The following is a 25,506-nucleotide window of genomic DNA, read 5'->3' on the forward strand; positions in this document are numbered from 1 at the left end:
TATTGACGTAATTTTACAGTCCATCAAGACGAGCTTAACCATAGACTACGTAGAAGTTAGAAGAACTGATGTTTTCATCTTTGATTTTTATGTTTTGATTTTATATTTGGTTGTAATTTGTAAACAAAATGCGGTGATTTTGATTTTTATTTAAAGATAATTATATTGTAAGTGTAAATTGAAGTTATTTATTGATACTATAACAATGGAACCGCCTTCACCATGGAAAAAGCCAAACGAAGTTATGCTATTACACAGATTGAAAAAACGGAAGAAAGCTTTGCAGGTATTTGATTAATGATTGTTTAATAAATTAAATATTATATTTGTTGCTTAAAATAACGACTAATAATTACTTCGTCCCAAATTGTAACTTCCTAGTAACAATTTTCTATCAATATTTGTACTTCATTTATATGGATTTCAGCTAACCACCAAACAAAGATTTACAAACTCCAAACTCTTCTTAGAAAATATCTGTAATAACTAAAATGCCTAATATTCAATTATTAAATCATTAATTTCATTATTTGTAAGAGGTGTGCGTCAAAGTTTCTCTTGTTTAAAACCTCGTGTTTGCACGAATTCTGCATGAAGCCAATGATTATTAGGAAACTTATGGTACAAACGACTAGGGAAACAGCATCCCATACGGCTTTCAAGATTGACATGTCGCGTAGTATTACTTTCACCTCAATGTGAAGGTGTAATATAACACTTCTATATAGTGTAGTAAAATAATCATTTATCACTAACAGCTGTATTAATAACTCTCAAACACATAGTAAAAGTACCAAAATAAATGATTATGTAATATCAAAAGAAAAAATAATATATTCCTTGAGTAAAAATATATATAATATTACTTAACCTCCTATACTCCAATTTTCATTATTATGTAATGAGTTTACAAGGCAAGTTATATTTAATATCTATTTTGCCTGTTTAGGAGCGAATGAAAACTCCTTTAGGAGCAACATCAAGTGAAGAAACCAGTCATTCCAAGTCAGTAGACATAGATTTCTCTAGATTACTAGACGGTGAAAAAAGAAAGAACCCATTTACAAAGTAAGTCACAAGGTACTAACCAGCTAACTTTTATTTATTTTTAATAATTATAATTGGTTTTTAAATGTATAAACTATACATTTTTTTTTCAGACTGTGTTCACCACAAAGCAAAAAGCCTAAGATAGAAGAATCACAATTAGATGAATCCAGTGATAAAACATTGTTTGCATTATTGAACTTACCAGCTAAGGTTGTAGAGAAGCCAGCACAAGATGTTGACACAGAGAAACTGGCAACATTCTCAAATCTATTGCAGAAGTTTAATGCTGAACATTCTGTGGAGACAGTGAGTATTACATATACTTGCTTAGATAAATTATAATATTATTTTTATTAAACAAAAATATACAGGGTCATTTTGACATTTCAACTTGGAAATAATACTTTACAGTAAGTTACTTGAGCTAAAGATGTAAAATAAAAAAGTGTAAGTTTCAAACAAAATAAATATTTATAAAAAGTAATTCTAATTGTATGTGCCCTAATGCCAGTACTACTACTTTAAGAGAATTTGTCGCCACGGCAACATAATACTTTCAGTCAGAAATACACTTATGCACACACCATATTCGTATTAAACTACAAAATGATAAAAAAAAACTGAAAACTTAAACCAGGACTTTTAGAGAAAATATTCATTATTAATGGATCATTTTTGGCACAATGTCAGCAAAGGTGAAGACAAGTATATGGTTTCATTTACTAACGCAATATCAAAATGACCCTGTATTTGATTTGCAATATTTTTGTGTTTGAAAATTTCAAAATATGCAGCAAATGTTGGACTAAGGCAATATTATTTAATTACAGAAACAGGTTGAGAAAAGATATAAATATTTACCCATAGATTGGGCGATCAAAACGAAGGTAAGGTTAATGTCACCAAAACCATTTGCATGGACTTCAAAATTAAAAGCCAGTGAAGAAGCATCAGGAATCACAGGGTAATATATTTTAACTAACAATGTACCACCATTTTGATAAAAAACAAATTGATGACTCCTAAGTTAATCCTAAGTTATCTGAAAAAATAGCAATGTTAATATTTTTTGTGTTTCTAATCAAATTCGAAAGTTAATAAACGAAAACAATGTCATTTGCAAAATATTTTAGTTTTAATGGGTTTGGTAGTAAACAGTACCTAGATAATGTAATGATTAAAAAGTGAATATGGCTATTTTTCCAAATACAATAGTCTACTTAGGTGCCATTAAAATGTTTACTACTGGTAAAAGGTATTTAACTTAAGATTTGTATTTACTTTACATAATTTGGCTTGCCTTCGTGGTTTGTATATTCACTGAGTCTAATGAGATTCTGTGTTTAATCCCCATGACTGGCAATATGGTCACAATATGTTACTGAATTGGATAAACTTTCAACATTGTTTACCCCATCTGAGGAACAAAGCCAATGTTCCTATTTCAAAATTTAAATGCCATTTGACAAATAATGTAATAAAATCCATTTTAGGTTTGTAAGATGCCTTGACACAACCAAATCATCCACGCTGGACACTTCACCGCGCGCTCGTTTTCACCAGACCTGTCTCTACTGGCAGCATCCTCATCTGCCCTGGCTGGACATGTACCCACGCTCCTCGGGTAAGGTCGCCGCCACCAGTTTCATGGCTACCAACGACCAGGTCAAGGAGGCTTTATATAGGGAGTGGACGGAGAGCTTCAGGTCTTTGTTTCAGGTTAGTATTTGTTTATGTAAATATATTTCTATTCATACAATAAAGAGGAGTATAGAATAGCATTTACTTGTAACAGAACATGGAGTATTCGCCGTTTTATATTTAATCGAACCGCACCTCATTGCGTCGTCGTGGAGTGCTGTGCGCGAGCTGAGCAGAAGAAGAAAGTGTGTAGTAGCCCCATGTCACATTTATCCCAATAGACAACGTACTCCGACTACCAGCCGTTTTCAGTAAACAATCCCAATCTCAATCTTAAAACCAATTCCGAGAATGAACCAATCAAAATATGTCAAAAAACCTTTGCTCTGATTGGTGCATTTTTTGAGACAGATTGAAAAAGACAATTGGGATCCTTTATTTAGAAATGGCATTAAGGATCCAATCGCGTGAAATGTTGGCTTGAACGATCAAACTGAGCTATAAAAAGTGTACTGATGGCTAGCTAGTACTTTTGACTATAGTAGATTGAGTTGATCCGCGTTTCGTAAGCACCACTGTGTATCGGCACTCGACAGTTGCTGCGCGCGCGCCACTGCCCGTACTTCTACGTGTGCGCGAACTCGTTCACGGTGCTGTTCCGCGCGGCGGGGCTGTGCGCGGCGCCCGAGCCCTGCGCACTGCTGGCGCCCACCACCAGCGGCTTCCGGCAAACGTTGCGACAGGAAGGTACTAGTATTGTTCACTTTTTTTTGGTTTCGCGATGAAAGTACCTTATTACTAACGCCCAGCCTTAATAAGGGGCGACTTAGTGGTTATGTTGGGGTCACCGTGCCTAACGACCCGGTGCTGAGCCGCCCGAATTTGATGTCGTTTTCATAAATAATTATTACACTATTTTTTCCTTATAAAATAGCTATCCCGGAATAAACTTGACATATTAAAAACTTAAAAGACCTACATCTTCAACAACATAAACATTTATAATGGAATCGTAACTAATAAAATGTTGCTTCTTATTAACCGACTTCAAAAGAAGGAGGCTACTTAATTCGTCATATTGTTTTTTATACGAAACATTATTTCTCAGATGTGGAGTTCACAATGCCACTGCGGCCAGATAGCAAGAAAAAGCACAACTCTTCTGATGAAGAAAAGCTAAAAAACTCGTCATTTGACAGTTGCTATGATACTATGGACGACGCGAAGTCACAAGAGCTTAACGAGGAGAGGGAAGATGAGGACGATCCGAATGAGCTGCTCTCGCAACTGGGACTGGAAACTGATGTGATCAAGAAGATTAATATATCACAGGTACTGCTGGTCCCTTAACAGATAATGATTCATGATATAAATACAGTTTTAAGTTGGCAATGTGTACTCGATATTATGAACTGTCCAGACATTAGTTTTTATTCCAGAGTCTAGACTAGGCCAATGAATGTAGAAAAACATTCCAAATGAAATGCTTTCTATAGATAGCCAGTGCTCACTGTACAATATACATCTAATATTCCAAATTTGAATTAATATTATTATATTTAGAACTATAAAATTATTATCAAGCCCCACCTGCTTGATTAGCCTTTGATAAAAAGTGATTATATATTTGTTTATGTATTCTGCACAGGCACGCATGGTAAACAACGCAGAGAGTAATGTGGACAGCGCGGCGGAGTCGCTAGTGTTCGTCCGCGGCGCCGACGCTCAGGCGCTATTCAATTTCTTGCTCAACTGCAAGTCGATAGTGAGTCCCACTGGGCCATTCGCCGGCGTGCCTCCCACCTTACTGGCGCCCACTGCGTTCCACGGCGGAACGTTGCAGTCTTTAAAGGTAGGTTTATTGAAAGTATTTTTTCTGCTAGTGGCTTGCATATAGGGTGCAAGTGACTATCCATAATTAGTTACAGCAAAAATCATACTTGTAAAATATAACTGTGGTATAAAACTAAGTCCGTCATTCTGAGACATTATTTTCATAAAGCAGAGTAATTAGGAGCCTATTTTACAACGAGGAAACGCTAATGGTCGAATACAGAGCGACCAAATATAAGTTAAAGCTCCTAAATAAGAAAGAAAAGATGCTAAATAAAAGAACTGTCTTATATGTTAGCTAGCGAATAAAATTTATTTGAATATTGTGAAATAGGCCCTAGTGGCTGTTTCCAATACAATACTCCTAACACGACAAAGCTTGTCGATAGGAATAGGCATTAAGACTAGCATTGATACCTATTCAAACATACTCTATGCGTTGCCAGGTGCGTGAGAACACAATACACTCGGACAGCCACAAGTACTACTCGATCGAGCTGCGCGGTCCGATCCTGCCGACGGCGGTGCACAGCCTGCTGGAGGTGCTGCGCTCGAGCTCCGCCGCGCACTTCAGCGCCACCTTCGCGCACCAACACTCCACGCTCGCCTTCTCCTGGGCGGCCAGCACCGTCGCGGAGGGTACGCAGTAACTATACCACTACTATATATAACAGTACTGTCATGGCGACAATAGAGCTTTGTCGGATATAATGATGGTAAACACAACAATTTTTTTATAATTATTATTATTTATTTTTATTAATTGTCTAAGATAAAACTAAAATTAAGAATTCGACAATTGTCTAATTTCCTCAGGCATTAAAAAAAATGCACTTTAGTCATTTATTTTTAAATAATAAAAAAAATATTCTAAATTTCATTATTACCAGATTTACTTGATTATTTGTTTCAGATGAATCAGGCAAAGAGAACGAGCCGAAACACTTCGCCAAAGCATTCAACAAGGAGAACCTGTCGGACTGCGGTATCAATGAAGACATGTTGCAGCACTTTTGCTCCTCTGATCCCAAGATAATAAAAACTCTGGACAGTGTCAAATATAACACAGAAGATTCCACTTATACATGGTGATATTTTTGTATGTTTTTATTGTTGTGTTTGAATGTGTGATGATGAATTAAACAATATTTTTCATAATTTATTGATTTATTTTTATTTCGTGTCCTTATATTACACTACAAGTTTACAATCACAAATGATTGTTTACAATATTTTAAAGATCACTGTCGCTAATGTAAACAATATAGACAATTTTTTTAAAATATTCCATTCGAGCGTTAAATTGTAATAATTTACGTGGCTTATCATCCTCATCGAGTAAGATTGATAGTCGCCAATAGGTGAAGGGTAAATCAAATCACAATCTCACTTAACTGTATGATTTATTCAGTGTTCATTTTTGGTAAATTAAAAATAAAGATTTCATAAGTCCACAGTCACTTCACATTACATTAGACAAGATTCATACAGATCAGGATGAAATAAATAATATTGTGAGTGTTGCTTCAATATGACATTATGTTACCTAACATAATTACTGCACTAGGTCACTAAAATTATCACTTCAAACCCAAGGTGGAACAGGAATCTTGGAAAGCTTACATCTACAATATTCACCTATGCAACCACATAACCGCTCGCTAAAACAAACAATACCTTCATGTTACTTGCGTTCGAGCCAAGTACTACATGTAATAGATCGGTACGATATCTTATACAATGAACATCTTACAATAGACAAGCGATTTGCTCCTACCACATAAATAAATAAGAAACTATGTTTTACCTGCGATTGTGTCAAATTGAATAAAGGTGTATAAGTTACGGCGCTTATGATTTCTGAAAGAAAAGATTATACATTAGTGAATTTAATATCATGAATTACTGAGTCAATAAAAAAAACAAAAGAACATTCGACATTATTTCCGCCCAAAAGTTTTATAATAATTTGGTATATAAAAAAAACTAGTCAAAGTTCGCAATCCGCACTAGGCCAGCGGGGTGGACTAAGGCCTAATCCCTCTCAGTAGTAGAGGAGGCCCGTGCTCAGCAGTGGGCAAGTATATAATACAGGGCTGATATTATTATTATTATTAGTCAAACTTACGATAACGGCCATCAAGAAGAAATATTATGTCTTTAGAATTACAAAATACATTTCATAACTCTACAAATCCTTCGAATGCCGTATAAAAAACAGTCCAAAATCGAAATATCCATGTTTGTCTCTAATCTACGGATGAATTATCTAATACCGCAACTCTACAGTTTACATATAATACTCACATTAGAAGATCCAGTGGATGTAGGCTGTCCCGGCACCGAGTACTGCGGGCGGAAGTTGGAGAAGTTGGCGGCGGCCGCGGCGGACGGCGCGAACCCGGGCAGCGACCCGCCCGACTGGAACCCGCCCGGGAACTGCTGCATTTGAGCTGTGGAAAACACAATACATCAACATCTGCTTTAGACATGCCACGCTGATTATGAACCTAGTTTGCTATTAGACAAGTCGCCAATTACTTATTGGGTTTCTCGCGAGGATATTCATTGATTTAAGGATCAAGACATATATTAGGTACACATTAATAATTACAAGTTGCATTATAAATTAGTCTTAATTTAAATATTCCCATAGTCATAGGCGACCACGACATGGTCAAAAATGAGATTAAAGGGATATTATTACAAGACCATGGAAACATAATAATAACATTATGCAATTATGCCAAACGTCATCCAAGTGTGTACACTAGACTCTATGATAGTTTCTAAGAAACTACCTAACATCGATATAATCTCACTTTAATATTAATTAGATAAATAGTTGTAGCGGAGTAGGTAGTGTTGTGTACTGACCGGCGGGTACGGGGTTGCCGGCGGTGGCGGCGAGGCGCGACAGGATGGACCGCTCGGACATCTGCAGCCGCTGCGCCACCGGCGGGATGCGCGCCAGCGTGGCCGGCAGCCGCGACACGTCAGACTTCATGTCCGACAACAGCTCCTCCAGCTGGTTCAGCACCTGCACACACAGAAACAACATGTAAACATACAGACTCCCACGTACAGTAAAACCGGATATAACGATATAACGTCATTGATAAGACCACTAAATCTGGATGCTTTATTAAGTCATATATTTGCCGTAACCTTGCAATTCAGTTATAAACGATGTCATTATAGACTATTTTTACCACTATTTCAATATGTATTATAAATAATGCTTTCATTACAATTAGTACACTGGAATATTATAAATGAAATATTTTTGTCAATAGTTCCAATTCAGAAATAAAGGAATGATTCCTAATCATTTAATTTACAATCTACTTAAGGCCCATATTATAATCAGACTTAAACTTTTTGCTGTCAAGCCGCAAAAATGCGTACCTTGTGCAGCACAGCGTTGGCGGGCTTGTTGCCGGCCAGCGACTCCTTGCTGAGGTGCTGGTGCGACTCCGCGAGGCATTCCACCTCGGCGAACCGCGCATTAAGCGACATAGCGGGGTGGTTCGGGTCCTGCGTTAGGTTCAGATACGCTGCACGACGGAGTTGCTCCTCGATCACTAACGCTTGCTCCAACAGCTGTACAAGGACGAGTATTGTTTCAATTCGATACCACTTATAGGCTAACAAAATCAACAGTCCACAAAGTAAACTAATAATTGAATGAAACAGTAATTACCTTAAAACGCCTCGCCAAGAACTTGTTCTTGATCTCAAGGAAGTTGCCCTTGCCGACGTCCATCTTGAATGGCTCGTTGATAATGGCGAAACGCAGGTCGTTCTGTATGTCCTGCCAGCGTCCGTAGCCGTGCGTGACGATGCCAGCGAGCAGCCAGTAGTCATGCCGCCGGTGCCAGATCTCGTACTCGCGGCCGGGAGCTGCGGCGCGCTCCTCGTTCAGCCACAGCGTGTGCAGCTCCGTGAACCCGCCATCCGCAATGTTGAACATGAACTTACGCCGCTCCACTTTCAGATCTTCCTCCTCTTTCACTAGGACCACGTCGTCATCGTCTTCGTCCTAAAATTAACAGCAATATGCTATATTAACATAACCGACAATTAATGAAATAATGTACTGATTACAAGGTTAAGTAATTAACACGGATACTAAGTTTATTAGTGAAAAATATATTTATTAAATTATTACCTTCTTTTCATCTTTGGGTTTCTCCGAAGCTTCAGACTCTGCCTTCTCACTCTTAGCGTCATCTTTCTTGTCCGCATCTTCCTTGTTCTCTTCTTTTATTTTAGATTCTTTTTCATCTTTCTTATTTTCAGAATTGTCATCGTCTTTCGATGGCTCCTCGTCCACAGACATTCGCCTGTCTGCATCTTTACTGTCATCCTGATCTTTAGACGATTCTTTATCATCTGTAACTTCTTCTTTAATTTCACTGGTGTCCATTGGCTCATCCTTAATTTTCTCTTTAGATTCAGATTTTTCATCCTTTGTTTCCTCTTTGTCATCTTTCTCCGACCCACCGGGCGTTGGCGCCTGTCCCGAAGCCTGCGTGAGCTGCGTGGGCGCGGGGGAGGGTGCGGCAGATGTAATGGGTGTGGCGGTGGAAGGGGCTGGACTCGCCGCCGCGCTTCCCTCTGCTCCAGCCACTTTCACAGGCTCTACTGGTTTCCTAATCAATTCCGGCATACTATAATAACCGTTAATGTGTTCAAACTCTTGAACTTTCTTCCTGATTAGACTCATCACACCAATTCTTGTGAGAACATGCTGTCGAGATAAACCTTCTCTGGGTACACCGTCTGCAAACGTTTCCGCATTATCTGCTCCTGGTTCACACAAGTGTCGCATAAATAAGGATACGTAGGCTTTGAAATTCCTTTCGGATTTTCCTCTAAGATCTCTCACTAGCCATTGCGAGTTGAACGCGTCCTGTGGAGGCATACCATATCGCATGATGGCGTTAAGGAATGACTTCCTCTGCCTAGCATTAAAGCCGAGGACCTCCATATTGCCGCCGACTCGCGCCAGTAAAGGCGGTAGTGGTCTGTCGCGTTCCTCGCGTCTTTCGAGACGTCTCCTACTACGGCGACTCATTAGGTCCCCATTGTCATTCTTCTCATCAAAGTCGTCATCTTCCTTGTCATCTTCGCTACCTTGTGAGAAATCAGAATTGTAATCCGAGCCATTCTCTTGCCATGTGGAATCCTCTCTGTTCTCGGTCTGCGCAACACTTCCATCGTTATAATTAACTTGTTTACGCACTCGTTTGCCTTTACCAAGCGTTCTCGCCTGGTCTTCCTGATGCTGTTCGTAATGATGCCTCAGAAGTTTTATCCAATACGCCGGATCTGTATTCTCTGCCTCTTGTTTAATAATTTCTGTATCAACCTCCTCCTCTCCATCCCCTTCTTTTGTTGAGTAACTAGCCACTTTGAATGAACTGAGGTACTCGTTAGCCCAAGACTCCTTTTGCTCAATACCTTCTTTAGAGCGGTCAAGTAACTCGCCTACTGCTTTATCGTCATAATGAATAGCTTCCTCTTTACCCTCTTCTTCTTTAAACAATTCCTCTGTACCGAATCTCAAAATGTCGTCTAATTCTTGTTTGGTGAAATTAGCACCTTTGCCGCCCATTCCAGGCCGCACCACTAAATGAGTCAACATCATCTTCCTTTTAGCCACTTGCGTAACTCTTTCTTCTACACTGTTACGAGTGACGAAACGGTAAATCATAACTTTATTCGCTTGGCCGATACGATGGGCTCTTGAGAACGCCTGAATGTCGTTATGTGGATTCCAATCAGAGTCATAGATAATTACGGTGTCGGCAGTAGCCAAGTTAATACCCAAACCACCAGCCCTTGTCGACAACAAGAAGACAAACTGCTGAGCACCGGGCGCATTAAACCTATCTATGGCTTCCTGTCGAATAGTACCAGTAATACCACCATCAATTCGCTCGTATTTGTACCCTTCTCCTTCTAAGAAATCTTCAAGAATATCCAACATTTTTGTCATCTGAGAGAAAATAAGCACTCTGTGGCCTTGTTCTTTGAGCTGTCTCAACATTTTAGATAACAATACGAGTTTTCCCGAGGCCTTAATAAGTGCTTGCGTGTCATAATTTCCATGGGGTCCGAGTGGAGCTTCTTCCGCCGCTACGGGGAACAAGTAAGGATGGTTACAACACTTCTTCAAATCCATCATCACGTTGAGAAGAGATACAGTATGTCCACCGCTCTTCGGGTTCAGAGCTTCGTAATTTCTTGTTAGGATATATTTGTAATACTTCTTCTGCATAGGCGACAATTCAACTCGCACAATGAACTCTGATTTAGTCGGCATGTTCTTTAATACGTCAGCCTTTAAACGCCGCAGCATGTGAGGTCCTAACATCTCGTGAAGCCTTTTCACTTGCTCCTCTTTTGACACGTCGGCGAATTCGTTTTGGAAGGCGGCTAAATCGTTGAACTTGTCTTTGTTCAAAAAGTTGAGTAGATGGAACAACTCTTCCAGATTGTTCTGTAAGGGTGTGCCGGTGAGTAGAAGTTTGTAGTTAATGTGATAGCCAGCTAGGAGCCTGAAGAATTTAGACTGATTACTTTTCAGTCTGTGGGCCTCATCTACTACGAGGACAGCCCATTCGATAGATCCCAAGCATGTTGCATCAATTGAAACTAACTCATAAGACGTAAGCAATACATTAAATTTCACTTGCGACTTAATCTTCGACGGTCTTCCGCCTCTATTTGCTCCATCCTCAAATGTCAATTCATTTTCTCTGATGACTGCTCTAGAATCTTTGTCACCTACATAGGTAATGCAATACAAATCTGGAGCCCAGAGTTCAAACTCTCTTTCCCAATTTATAATAGTCGACAATGGCACGGAGACGAGGAATGGTCCTTTACAGTGTCCTTCTTTGAACAAAGAATACAGGAATGTGACTGTTTGGATAGTTTTACCGAGACCCATCTCGTCAGCCAGGATAGTGTCGATGCCTTGTCCCCACGAGTATCGTAACCAGTTGAGACCCTCCAATTGGTACGGATGTAGCTGCATGCCGGTCTCATACACAAACGGTGGTTGATCCTCGTACTTTTTGTTTAGATTAGTGGTCGGGCGGTCTGGCGGCGGATTGTATTTCTTAGTACGCATTTGAAGACCAGTGCTGCTGTCATCCTCTTCGATGACGTCTTTAGTCTTGCTTTTACGTCCTGGTTTCTTACCTTTAGTGCCTTTTGTTTTGCCCTCCGAGGTTATACAGGCGCGCATATCCTGAGAACAATTGACGTTTGATTACAGTTTACAATATTTCCCAACAAATTGTCTATTAATATAATATTTACAATACCAATTACCTGGTAGTAATCAACAGCCTGCTTCAATCCAGAAATATCTTCGTGCTCAGACTCCCACGTGGCTTGGTCGTAAGACAGGTCACGCCATTTTACCAAATAGTACGTAGTGCCATCGCGTGAAGTGCGGTGGTTGATGACGCGATGCACCACCAGCCATTCAGGCTTCACACCATATCTGACGATAAACATTTGAATCATAAAGAGATGAAGTATTTTTATTATAGAATTTTCTATTAGTATAACGGCTACAAAAGTTAGCAAGCTAATGACTACCAGGTAGCACATGTTCTTTAACCTTGTGACGTCATAAAAATTTGAATGTTCTGCATAAGATTTTAATTTACAAAAATTGATCAATATAGACTTCACTCCCAACTTCAATCTCACACAGTTAATACCTGTAGTATTTCTCCTCAAGTAGTTTCTCGTTGGACTCATGGTCGGTGGTCTGTTTGTCCTTGAGTCTCTTGACGCGGCTGTCGCGCTCATCGAGCGGCTCCTCGAGCTTGGGCGGCTCCTCCGGGTCCGACTTACGCATGTAGTAGCGGTACATCAGCGGGTGGAACACGTCCAACTGGAAATTAGATATTTCATTATAAACATGTCAAGTGACTCACTCTCTATCCTTAACATAATAAATATTAGTTTTCAAGACATATGTAGACGACCTGTTTTATCTAAACTGACGGGAGGCATTTTCTATATGCGCTCTTTTTATTCGTTTTGAACGCGCATCTTTGCATGCAAATATAGTTTACGACTGCATTGTGGTTACTGATTTTTTTATTAACGTGTAAAATGCGACATCAAATGCAACTAAAATGCGCACGCAAGTTACTGCAGTGAATTTTCAACTTGTAACACACGCATAATTAACATGTAGTATACCTGTAGCTCCGATATCCAGCTGCAGTGCCAGTAGGAGCGTTCGTGCCACTTGACGAAGAACTCGCGTGTGCGCGGCGCTTTCAACTTGGCCGGCTGCTCCTTCCACCGCCACGTCAGGATCTTGGCCACCTTGCCATCTAGCGGAGGGCACTGAACAAAACAAATGACATTTTAGATAATAGTAACAGCATGAAGAACACTAGTAACAGCAAATCATATAAAAATATATCTATTTCTAGATAACTGTAGTGTAGGCTTTAGTAATACAGTAAATTAGTTAATCTTCAATACCGGCCCTCTATGCGTGGTAACATCCAATAACCATAAACTCTGGTAGCTCACTATTGATAATGCAAATGTGACAAAATGTTCAAAGTATGAAATTTGCATTAAAAAAAATAATCAATGAAGCAAGACATGACATAAGTACCTTCACAACATCAGTTCCAGTTACAACATACAATAGATTAATATTATATTTAAATCATATTTAAAATAGTATCTATGACTTACACTACATCGAGGACATTTCCACTCTCCGTCGGGAACTTCCTCTAGCGGTGGTGTGAGACAGAAACGATGGTACGCCGAAGGACAGGAGTCGCAGCACAACAACTCGCCGCCATCTTTGCAGATCCTGAACAAGACATATTGTCATATTAAAAGAGTGATGTTACTTTGCATTAAGGTGTTCTTGTCTTAACTTTATTTTATATGAAACATTATTTCTACTCATATAATAACGAGATTGAAACAATATAAAAAATGCAATATAACCTTGAAGCATGATATTTTGGACACCAGTTCTTTTACATTACCCAGATAGCTTCTTTCAATTTAACGAGATAATTGACCAATTAAAACAAGTTGTTTTTACATGTTTACAAATTACTTATTCCGATCGGTTTATTCTCCGAAACAGATCGAAGATTGAGATACTTTATTAGAACGTCTGTGAAATGATCCACAACTAGCAAATAATATCCACCGACCTGCAGAACTCCTGATGTTCGTCATCGTCGTCCTGGTCGTTGTTCCCCTCGGCCTCGCAATGCGGACAGGACCAGCGCCCCTCGGGCGTCTCCTCCAGCTCGGGCTCGAGGCACACCAAGTGGTAGGCTCGCGGGCACGTGTCGCACAGGATTATCTCGCCACCTTGCTGGCACACCTACAAACATAACAGTCAGGTATTGGTTTAAAAAATACATATTAATAAATATTAAAGTATTTTTCGGAATTTATCGCTTTTTAATATCTTAGTTTTCTTCAGACCTTTCGAAGACTTTGCAGCCTTCGTGGTCACGGGGGACAAGAAAACTAAAATATTAAAACCGAAAAAATAATTTAATTTCAATGTCTAACTTTCCCGTAAATATAAGAAATCATTATTACATATTTAGTTTTATGTGACTAGAAACCATTTAAAAACTTTTTAAAAAGTAATACATAATTGTTATTATTAAAAAAGGAGAGCTTAAGGTCAAATTTAATTTAAAATGTTTTTATTTTAAATAAGTTTATCTCAAACTTTTTTTGTGAATGACGCATATCACTTATTCATGACTAAGTTTGTATTTTATAGAATTAGTAAATTTGACATACTGACATTTTAAGCATCATTTGAATACTGTTTTAAATAATAGACGATTACCTCACAATAATCCTGATGTTCAGGTTCACCCTCAGCGCCGTCGGGGAATTTACTTGTGGTCTTCAACTTCTTTTTCTTCTTTTTGTTGCCAATCTTGGTTTTGGCTTTCCTTTTTGGTTGCTGTAAAAACATTTACATAATATAACACTAGTTTCCTCACGAAATTTAAAACAGTTAACTGCAGAAAAGAAAATTCATACTGGCACATTCGGATCATCTTCCTTCGGCTGTGCCCCCTCCTCAGGTGCCGCTGCGGCAGGAGGTTTAGTTTCTTCGGCTTCGGCCAGCATTTGCTCGAATTCTGCATCTGAGTCTGAATTAACGCCGGCGCTGCCTTCTTGATCTTCCTCCTGTAGAAAAATTATATTGTCAATTATAACAACATAGATTTTATCTATGTTGTTATAAGAGTTAACAGATTTGTAACTCATTGCAGCATAGATAAGTTACTACACAGGGACCAGTGGGCGCTATGATAAGTAATGTCTATAGAGTATGTGAGCTAGCCTATGGTTGTGTGTACGTACGCTGCTGGTGCGCTTGCGCTTGCTGAACTTGATCTTGAGCGTGGGCACCTTGGGCTTGCGGCCGGGCTTGCCGCGCGGCGTGGTGGCGCCCGCCTTGGGCTTGCGGCCGCGCTTGCGAGGCACCGCCGCGCCCTCGTCGCTCGCCTCCTCCTCTTCTTCTTCCTCTGGCTCTTCTATTGTCTCGTCGTTCTAACACATTCATTTAACATTTAGCACTCAATTATAAGAAGCTTACACTAAAAGTGAAGATCACACTAACACCAATGTGAAGACAAAGATGTTGTGCGATGTCAGCCCTAATTTGTCTGTTGCATCTTAAACCTCAATTATTGTGGTTCCAAAACCAATATCAAGATTTCAGGGAGAAGTCGCTGTTGAGCTTGAAGATAAACTACCAGATAGTTCATTCCTACAAAATATTTTGTTCAAATGCTTGAATTGTATTGTTCATAATAATTGATTTTTATAGTTTTTCCAAAAAAAAATAAAAACTTCACAACAGTAGAATACGATTTAGAATTGTGTTCAAAGCTTACTTTGGACTCCTTGGGTGTGCGGCCGGGCCTCTTGGGCACGTAGTCTGAGGCCGTGGAGGTGTTGGTGTTCTCCTCGGAGCCCATGTTCGGCGTGGGCCCGCCGAGGTGCGGATTCATTTCGCAGAACATGCGCCATTTTGCCGCCACCAACATCATCAGTTTCGATACAGGCACCTGTTACCGAAAATTTTAATGAACAATACAATTAGAAAAATTTCTTGGGCATTTTGAATGTATTATGCAAATAAATGTTATGTCATTCTTATTGCATAGTTGATATTACTAAATCATAAATGCGAGTCAAAGAGCAAACTGCATACAACTTAGGAATAAATATATTAATTAAATATATTGTAGCATTATCGCAAAGTATATATAAATATTATATTAACGCTAAATTTAAAATTTCCTATGATTTACACAATTCAAACATCGAATTGAAATAGACCTTACATCAGTATAAATAAAGTTATAATTAGTCTATCGATGCAAACCTTTGGGTTTTCCTTGACGAGCATCGGCCTGACATGCTGCTGGAACAGTTTGTACGAGGTGAGGTTCTCGTAGTCCGCGTCCGTGAACTGTATATCCACGTCCGAGAGCCCGAAGGAGGCACAAACCTCTTCAACCGTGGGCATGCCAGCTGCAAAAAACCGCATTTATTTAATTCATCAGACTAGTTTCATATTTTGTAGTGTTCAATTCTTGCGATGACCATACAATCGTTTTATTTAGTTAGCTCGTTTTATACTTCCAGTGAGCTATTCATGGAAAGATGTTGGAGAGATCTTTGCCCAACATTGTGGTATTACAGGTTAAAGCAGTACAAACATACTTAAAAGCGTAAAAGACTATTTTCTATATTACTTCGACAATGTATTGCAGCCAGCCTCACTAAAGCTCTTGGAAAATCACTCTACAACCTATTTACCCGATTGCCGAATGTGGGTAACGTTTTTGACTCGGCAAAATGACCCGTCTGTACCTGATGGTAATTGTAGTAAGGTCCAAGAGTTTCGTGTGACGAGACATGATTATCCATCACCAGCTCTTTATGCCTGCGCGAAGCCCTGGGCGGTTGTCGTATTAGCCAATCAGTAACTCGCCTTTAATTATTTATTTATAAAGATACACTAAACAGATTACTGACAATAATTATCTAAATTACATTACATTGGATCTAATGGCTAGTCAGAATCCAAATAGAAGTGTATATAGGCATTATTAGTATTAGTGTGTTGCATGGATAACTTAATGCTTCCATGGACAGCTTTCGTTGCTACCTCTTCAAGTATGAAACATTTTTATGCATTTACTATGATTCTTCTTTACATCACTCTTTAAAGTAGCCCGGTATGCCTATGGCATTAAGTGTACCTTTTACCACCCACTACATAATTTTCTATTTATAAAATTAGTCAAAAAATAAATTAAGCAACGGTAAACTTTACAAAAATAATTATGCAATAATTTCGTCTCATTTCTGGAGACATTTCATGTAACGCAAGCGTCTGTTTCCGTGATGTTATGTCACAGATTTTCCTTAGCCGTATTGAGCTGTGAAAGTGTTTATATAATGATAAATTAGCCCGAAATCGATTTCTGCCGTAACCTCCGTGCTAATAGAAAAAATGTAAACAAACCGGCTTACTGATGGTGTGATTACCAGTCATCAAACTAGACAATACTAGAAACATTATTTCATGATATCGATTGGTATTACCCAGTAAGACTGGATTTGGCGGACCTAAGATATATCCAAATTGATATGTAAGCCGGCAATTATATAAAATAATTACTTAAAAAACGGTATATCATTATTGAGAACAGAACTGTAGCATTGTGATCAGTTATACAGAAAGACTTTTTTTATCCCAAAATCCCCATACACCGAGTTAGATTGCTATTGCTGCAGTTCCATAAAACTTAATGAACTAATCTCGGCCAAAAGAGCATGGAAAAAACAGGATCTTATTCAATATTGACAAATGAAATAATCAAAGCAAACTGTTATTCCGATCGTAATCTACATCACAATAGATGTCAGTCTCTTGCGGTTATTAGATCGTCATCGGATGTTGTGGGCGAACGCCTAGTTAACTCTAGATGTACTATTATATTTCCCTGTATATAGTTGTGAGATAATAGTTTATTTAGTATCGTACTAGTTCTTGCTCGCAGCTCCGACCGCGTCTATGTTTACGGAACAAAAGACGCACTCTTTTACGTCGAATACCGCAATATCCATGGCGGACTAAAATAAACCATACAGGTCAAGCCTACGTGGAATGATTTTCCTAAATAATAATGCTGAGGCCTACATCCGGCAGTGAGGAAGCCAGGACAACTATGAGTTGAGAAACATTCATGTATCTCTAAAAACTTATCATCATTAAACTATCACAGCTGCCCCTACTGCGATCGGATCATTGTGTGAACAATGTCTGCACAATTTCGTGCATCGTGGGCTTATCAACTTATTATAGTTATATTCGTCCTGGTACAGCAATTATTATACTGGAACTGAATTGACAATTAGAGTACGATAACCAGAGTTACGCACTAGCTGGTTACGGAAAGGGATCCATCAAAGCGACTCGATACGACGTATGTTTCACGGTGGTACTAAATAGTGGAATACAAAATATTCCCGACATCCTTCCACTGGCGTCGCTTCCGCAATACAAAAATTATTTATTTAAAAGCTTTATTAGATTTTTAAGTATTTATCAATGTAACGCTACCGTCGAAACAATACTGTGCAAATTGCTTTAAATTATATGGCGTCAACTAAATCAATTGGATAACCTAAAATGGCGCACATAATATAAAATGAACTCGCGGCGCATAGTTTAGTCACATGTTGCTAGCTGCTCGGGGTCAATGTACCCAACACCATCGTAAGGTCGAGAATAAAATCCATTTTGGCAATCTACTTTCAGACGAAACTAGGTATTCAAAGAAAGCTTTTTCAATAAATTTTTAGATTGACGGGATATGATTAAAAAACAATAACACGCTGTAAACGTAATTTCTATGGAGCGGAATGAATAACGGTGGCAGGTAATAAAAACATTGCAAACAATGCGCAATTTGCGAGAATAAAGATTCAATTTAAAATTCATTACTGTCTATGATTGCGTTCTTCCGTCTGGTGCGGTGAAGAAGAGCGGCAAACGTCAGGAGAAAACGGCTTACGTTCAGATTATAAACTATCTTTTTATATTAGTGTAGACAAGCTTCTAATCAATTCACAATTGTTGGGCCAGACTTTCAACGTAAACGTAGAGCGACAGGGCTTTTCCCTTTACCTAAGCCTGATCGAACTCCGTCTGGGACTTAAAGCAACCATTCCACAGCGGTGAACTCACTTTCGTCATCAGATACTGAATCTGAGCCGGCTTAGATTGCGGTATTCCCAAATACCATATACCTGTGGCGATCGTCCGTTATCTACAATCTCATAACTTTATCAATATAGGCCGATCTTCTATTTTGTAGCATGTCACGAAGGTGCATTATGGGTATACAGAATACTATCTTTTAAATAACGACACAAGATTTAGCAGTTAAGAATTAAAATGGATATACTATCAGCCCTGTATTATATACTTGCCCACTGCTGAGCACGAGCCTCCTCTACTACTGAGAGGGATTAGGCCTTAGTCCACCACGCTGGCCTAGTGCGGATTGGTAGACTTCACACACCTTTGAAATTCCTATAGAGAACTTCTCAGATGTGCAGGTTTCCTCACGATGTTTTCCTTCACCGTTAAAGCGAACGATAAATTCACCAAAAAGCGGCGATTGCCTAGTTAGGTGTGGAACGGACTGCCGAGACGAATGTTCGCAGGTTCAAATCCCAAGGGCACACACCTCTGACTTTTCTAAAATCATGTGTGTATTCTTTGTGAATTTATCGTTCGCTTTAAAATGGATAATGAAGATTATTTTTACATGAAGCCATAAAAATCATGCTACTGAATAAATTACTAATATAACACTCCTATTCGTTATTTTACTGTAGCATGGATCTGGTGATCTGCCCTTTTTATTTTAATGTCTAAGGGCCTAAGCGGAGGGTCAATAATTACGTTCTTTTCTATGAACACATTTGTTTTACTATGAAATGAACTTTAACCACAATTAATTTACTAATTCTGTTCCACTGCACATTTTTTTTAACAAATGAATGTTTTTGTGATACAAGCATATCACTTGCTAATCATACGCTTAGTTAGTGCCTACGCTAAGCTGTATTAACACAAACCAAAATGTCAAATGTATGTCATTACATCGCCCTTGAACTCCCGATATATCAAATGTTAACACTCATAACGCCCAGGAGTTTATTTAATGCCTCTATTTCCAGGTGGGATTTCACAGTAAGTACTTGGACATTGCTTAACGACAAATAGCGGCATACCCAGAATAAGCTCTTAGTTTTTTATAACATTAGGTATTGACATAGTTTAGCCTAGATCTATAGATCGTAGAAAAAGAGGCCCGTGCCTAGCAGTGGGACAGTATATAATACAGGGTTCATATTATAATACAGTACTATTGAAGTTACAATGCAGACAACATTCTCGATTCCCTCTTCAAAATTGGCTATAAACGACCACTATTAATATAAGATATACATGAGTACATGTGTCGTCAGATAATTCCATACTAAATTGTAGCAGCAAAGAAAGCATTCGTTAATATTTTGTTAAATAAAACTACTGATATGTTAGGTGTCGTTCCAATTGACATTTCACGCACGAACTTCCGACGCGAATTATCCCCGCGATTAATATTCTCATATTAATTATTGTGTCTCATAGTATTATTATTATCAATTATTATTTTTGTAATTAGTATTGTTAAATTTAGACTTAGGTTATATTAGATGTAAATGTTTTGGCCAATTGCTGTAAACTTTCATTAAATTTGTAAAAAAAATTATACGAGAATTTATTGCACGCACGATTATTTAAGATGTTAAAGTTTGTGTTTGATCATAAGATACAAATCAATACAATATGATTCGTGGGATCGACCATTAGCACGACGTCTAACTTTCATTAATAAATGGCTATAGGGTTATTCTTATCCGTATCAGCCCAAAGTCTGGAACTGCGCTCAATAAATAACCATACTACCTCCTCCACTACATGTGATCTAACATATTATCTGGACAAACGTGGGTGTGTCACACCTCTGTTTACTTCTGAATAGGAAAAAAGCTCCGTGTGTTTAGAATTTACTGATAGCACGATTAATTAGGAAACCTCATAAACACTCCTGAATGATCGCAAGTAAAAACAATCCGAGCAATGATTCGTACGATTTACAATGATAACCAGAGGCGGCCTTTGGGGGAGGCGAACCGTGCAACCGCCCGGGGCCTCACGCTTACAGAGGCCTCGCAGGACCTTTTTTATACGTTCTTACCGACGAAACTGTTAAAACAGGGGAACGTTTGTTTACTCTGCCCGGGGCCTCGCGTCTTTTTCTTTTTGCTTTCGCCTGAGGCCTAGCGTCGTTTAGGGCCGCCACTGATGATAACGTTAACAGGTACGTACCTGATCCGGAATCGGAAGCGGCGGGAGTGGATGGCGTGTTGTGCTTGCTGCCCCGGCCTTTGCGCGACTTCTTGCTCGACGACATGGCGCTCAATGCGTAGTCACTGTCGCCCTCCGCCTCCATCTCGAGACCGAAATCATCGTCCTAAGGAAAAAAACAAGTATTTACTGCTATTACTTACATAGTAATTTTACTTACTTTGTTCGGTCATCTTGTCTGGTATATTTGTTTTATAAAATTTGAATAAGGATTTACATAAAAAAAAAACAGTTAATAATATCTGCTTACCGTGAATTGTCTGTGTAACAATCACTTGTAATTTACATAATTTTAGAGGAAAACTACTATAAAATATGTTATAAACGCGAAAGTATGAGTAGAAGTTTGTATGTTTGCCAGAAGTAAACACATAATATATTGTTGAATGTAAGGTTGGGGGGCCCTAATCCGTTTATTGAGGCATATCCATCTTATTGCAATTACGGATGTTCTAATCGAAGGACAGCTTTAATGGCCGTATAGGTAAATAGGGGAGTTTTACTCTCTTATCTATACGGCTATAGAAGCTGTTCTGCGAATAGAACGCCCATAATTATAAATAGACGGATTCGGCCCTATAGACAGAATAGGGCACCCTGACCTTATTAGGATGGCAATACGTTTTCCATAGATAGGCAATTTTTAATCCAACATGGCCAGTGAGACTTTCATTGTGGAAAAGGACATTCGCGCAGGCGCAACTGCGATCATAAGTTAGTAGTTTATAAAAGGTCACCCTCACAATTAAGGAAAAAAATACAAGTTAAGCTTAGCATTACTGTGACAAATTATATTGTTATGCAGCATGTTAGGGCTGCTTTATAAATCATTCTAATAATAATTGTTAAGTATGTCCATCTGACCTTGAACTTGGACACATTAAGTTGTGAACAAAAAACAAACTATTATGCACATTACTAGCTTCAACTTTAAGACTATTTTAAATTAGATTATTAAAATAATAAACATTTTATTTCGAAATTAGTTTGAATTGCATTTATATGGTAAAGAGTGACCAGAAGGTAAAAGGGTTGCCATCTTCAAATATGAAAAAATACAGTAAAAACCTATCTATTAATCTATTACCACTTATTTAAATGACCATGGACTTTTATTAACCTATAGATATGAATTCATTTTGAAAATCTTTATTATATAACATTGAAGGGTATCATATAAATAATATCTTTTAAATTTAACTTTGGTTTTAGCAATCTCTCTCAGTTTTATATAAAGTTTAATATTCATTTGGGCACATTAGGATAAATTCAAATCCACAAAGATAAAAAAATACATGAAAACTTGTGCTGCATACTATTTATATAATTATTTTTTTTGTTTACATTTTTACGTGGTAATTAATGTTTACTATAGAATTACACAATGTTGATGGACATATTTTTTGCATCATTTAAACATTATTCAATACAGCTTTTACATACATGTAGGTATAGCATGCAGTTAGCATTGAATAAGTGGTTCAGAACAATTTACAAATTACACTCAACAGTATCATTGTAATCATCAACTGCAAGAGCGCAGAATTAACTTGTATATCTACTTTTTATGTCAGATTTACATATTAAATATATTTGTAGTTCCTCATTTGCATATTCTTGTATTTATTTTTTTATTTTTAAGGCTATATCCAGTGATGACTTGCAATAACTTTGTGATAGGATCTAGATTTTATAATTATTTTCTGTATGCATACAAAATGGGTGTGCAATTGGTAACTGCAATGAACATTTTTTCCTAGAAAATGCTAAATTATAAATAAATTGATTCATTTTCAGATGGGTTTTTCCTAGTGGTTAGGGAAAGACTAGTAACTTTAAACCCTCTTGAATTTTTCAGATATACTTATTATATTTTTCCATAACAATGGTAAATTATATCTCCATAGATAAGCTAAATATTTCAAGTGCTGAGATAAGGCAACAGTACTTTTTAAAGTTGTGAAAAACCATTAATGTTTGTATGTTTAATACTTATATTCCAATGAGTATATGGAGGTCTAGATATTTTTTTAAGTTGGCAAACAGGTAATAAAGTCTCATGATCTCATGAAATAGACTCATGATAATTGATATACTCACATCCTCACTCTCATTCTTTCTCTTCTTCTTTTTCTTTCTGCCTTTTTTCTCCTCTCCTCTGGCTTTCCTCTTTTTACCCTTTTTCTTTTTTCTACCATCTTCTGGTGAGTAATCTTCATCCTCCTAAACAAGTATATTTTAATTCATTACATGTTTACATTTTTGGTACTAATATTCATATCAAGATTTACAAAACATAAACAAAACCTAGAAAACATATAGAATTGTACACTAATCAAAACTTATTGATGATTTGACAATTAAAATTATTTGAGTTATAAAACAGGAGAGGCAATGATTTAACACGGCAATAAACACGACATAAAAACATAAGTACAGTCAGCAACCGCAACGACAATGTAGTGGATGTTTACAAACAACACGAACGTACATATTTAAGTCTAAATCGAAAGACTACATCACCTTTGGGGGTGCTTCATCACTGTCTCCGGAGTTCTCGTTCTGACCCTCACCTTCTTCCACTTCCTCATCACCTGCAAGTTCACAACAAACTGGTCAAACCAGTTCAAGCATCATTCACAACGGCCCGACACACGGGAAACCGGTAGGGAAACTGAATTTCGCCACACTTCAGCACACCACACGCTAAGGTCACTAATCCCTTTGTTTGGCGGCGTCCATTTTGTTAAGTAGTAATGAGGGGATATCGCATGTTCTTTTCTGTCACAAACTGCCACTTAAAAATATTTACAACCACGACACAACAAATACGCCATTGACACACTCATAAACCGTTTCTTCGGTGCAACATCGTGATATTTAGTCACACTTCATTCCAAAAATCCTATATACGACACTGAAATTTTTCTAAATTTTTAATTGCACCGCAAGTAAACACATGATACCGCTATTCGCGGCTTACCTATGACATGCTAGCTAAAATGAACCTTTACCTGCAAAAGAACCGTCTACTTCATCATCTGATGCCATTTAGATTACTATTCAACACAATCTACAATAAGATGAGAGATTTTGGTCTAGAAAAGATAAAGGACGCGCAGTTTTTGCGACAAATGGTAATTAATTCAGAAATTGATGCCGCCGTCACTACACGGCGAACTAGCAAGATTTGTCATCTCTTTCACACATAGTGTCAAAAACGCAAAGAAAAAGACATTTTAGGGTGACCAGGAATAAAATTACAGATATTGCTATTATTCATTTTGTTGTTATATAGTCACCTCCATTTTTTCTACTATTATAGTTTCTGCTTCGAAGACAGATTTGCCAAGACTATAATTACGTTGAATGGATTGGATTCATATTTGGTATAATTAATAATACAAACACTGAGTGTAAGTAACCTCCTGTTTTCCTAATATTATAGTGTCTGCTTCGAAGATAGATTTGCCAAGACTATAATTTCGTTGAATGGATTGGATAATACAAACACTGAGTGGAATATAGGAATAATATATAAACTTTATAACAATATTACTATACTATACTTTTCAGTTACTTATTCATTATATTTTTATTTTAATGTAAAGTGTAAAAAAACCATTACTTAGCTCTGGTCATATTAAAATGCATTTTAATAACTGTCCCACTGCTGGGCAAGGGGCTTTCTCTACTACTAAAACAGTTTGGGCCTCAGTCTACCACGCTAACCTAATGCAGATTGACAGACTTCACATACATAAAAATTTTAATGGACAAATCTTAAGGTATGTAGGTATCCTCTCAATGTTTTCCTTCACTTCTAAAACAAACGCTAATTGATTAACAATATAACTATACTATCGCGCACGATAGCCTAGTTTGGTATAGATTGGACTGGCGAGACGACGGTGTGAGCTTCAAAAAACGCAAGAGACACACCTTAGACTTTTCAGAGGATTTGGCAACAGCCCTGGTGCCTTAGAGAACTTTTTTTAGTATTGTACCAATAAAACTATTAAATCGGGGAGATTTTTTTGTTTCGCTCAGGGCCCGGCATCAATTCTTTTTTGTTTTGCACGAGGATTCGCATATTTTTTTTTTACAGTCAATAGTCAGTCATTAAGTTATGGCAATCAATAGCAATCAACATATTTTGTTCCACAGGTCAAGGAACTGTATTTATTTAAAAAAAAACATATAATTACAAATAACAAGTTGCAATTTGCAGATGCTGTCAACATTTCTAAAACCAATAATCTTTTACGTATAATTTAATTTTAATGGGCACCTGCATAAAATTCAAGTAAATGTTGAAAAAATATTCTTTTAGGATATAACATTTTCATTAAGAGAATGAGCCCTTGTAATTAAACTTACTTCATTCATGTGATCGGATAAAACACATTTATTTACATAATAAA

At 37.8% G+C, this 25,506-nt stretch overlaps 2 protein-coding genes across 3 annotated transcripts; one reads left to right on the forward strand and one right to left on the reverse strand.

The window, feature by feature from the left end:
* The first annotated feature begins 24 nt into the window (after positions 1-24).
* LOC115445288 (protein downstream neighbor of son homolog) lies at positions 25-5,686 on the forward strand. The gene is made up of 10 exons (XM_030171505.2): positions 25-286; positions 950-1,068; positions 1,161-1,356; positions 1,881-2,014; positions 2,544-2,769; positions 3,288-3,438; positions 3,800-4,023; positions 4,340-4,543; positions 4,971-5,163; positions 5,438-5,686. The coding sequence occupies exons 1-10, from the start codon at positions 206-208 to the stop codon at positions 5,614-5,616; spliced, it is 1,707 nt and encodes a 568-aa protein (XP_030027365.2). The 5' UTR covers positions 25-205; the 3' UTR covers positions 5,617-5,686.
* On the reverse strand, positions 5,673-24,316 carry LOC115445286 (chromodomain-helicase-DNA-binding protein Mi-2 homolog). 2 transcript variants are annotated; one of them, XM_030171504.2, is made up of 21 exons: positions 24,097-24,316; positions 23,606-23,676; positions 23,183-23,305; positions 21,044-21,188; positions 15,968-16,116; positions 15,474-15,647; positions 14,938-15,126; positions 14,611-14,760; positions 14,411-14,530; positions 13,752-13,927; positions 13,273-13,396; positions 12,760-12,909; positions 12,270-12,445; positions 11,872-12,046; positions 8,696-11,788; positions 8,228-8,566; positions 7,933-8,127; positions 7,402-7,564; positions 6,832-6,977; positions 6,332-6,384; positions 5,673-6,185 (listed from the first exon to the last, which is right to left on the reverse strand). In XM_030171504.2, the coding sequence occupies exons 1-20, from the start codon at positions 24,131-24,133 to the stop codon at positions 6,376-6,378; spliced, it is 5,904 nt and encodes a 1,967-aa protein (XP_030027364.2). In that variant the 5' UTR covers positions 24,134-24,316; the 3' UTR covers positions 5,673-6,185; positions 6,332-6,375. The 2 variants fall into 2 exon arrangements, with proteins under 2 accessions (XP_030027364.2, XP_030027363.2); XM_030171503.2 differs by having other exon boundaries at positions 5,673-6,384.
* Between the last annotated feature and the right edge of the window lie 1,190 nt (positions 24,317-25,506).

Source organism: Manduca sexta, chromosome 17 (genome assembly GCF_014839805.1).
Source record: "Manduca sexta isolate Smith_Timp_Sample1 chromosome 17, JHU_Msex_v1.0, whole genome shotgun sequence".
Lineage (NCBI taxonomy): Eukaryota > Metazoa > Arthropoda > Insecta > Lepidoptera > Sphingidae > Manduca > Manduca sexta.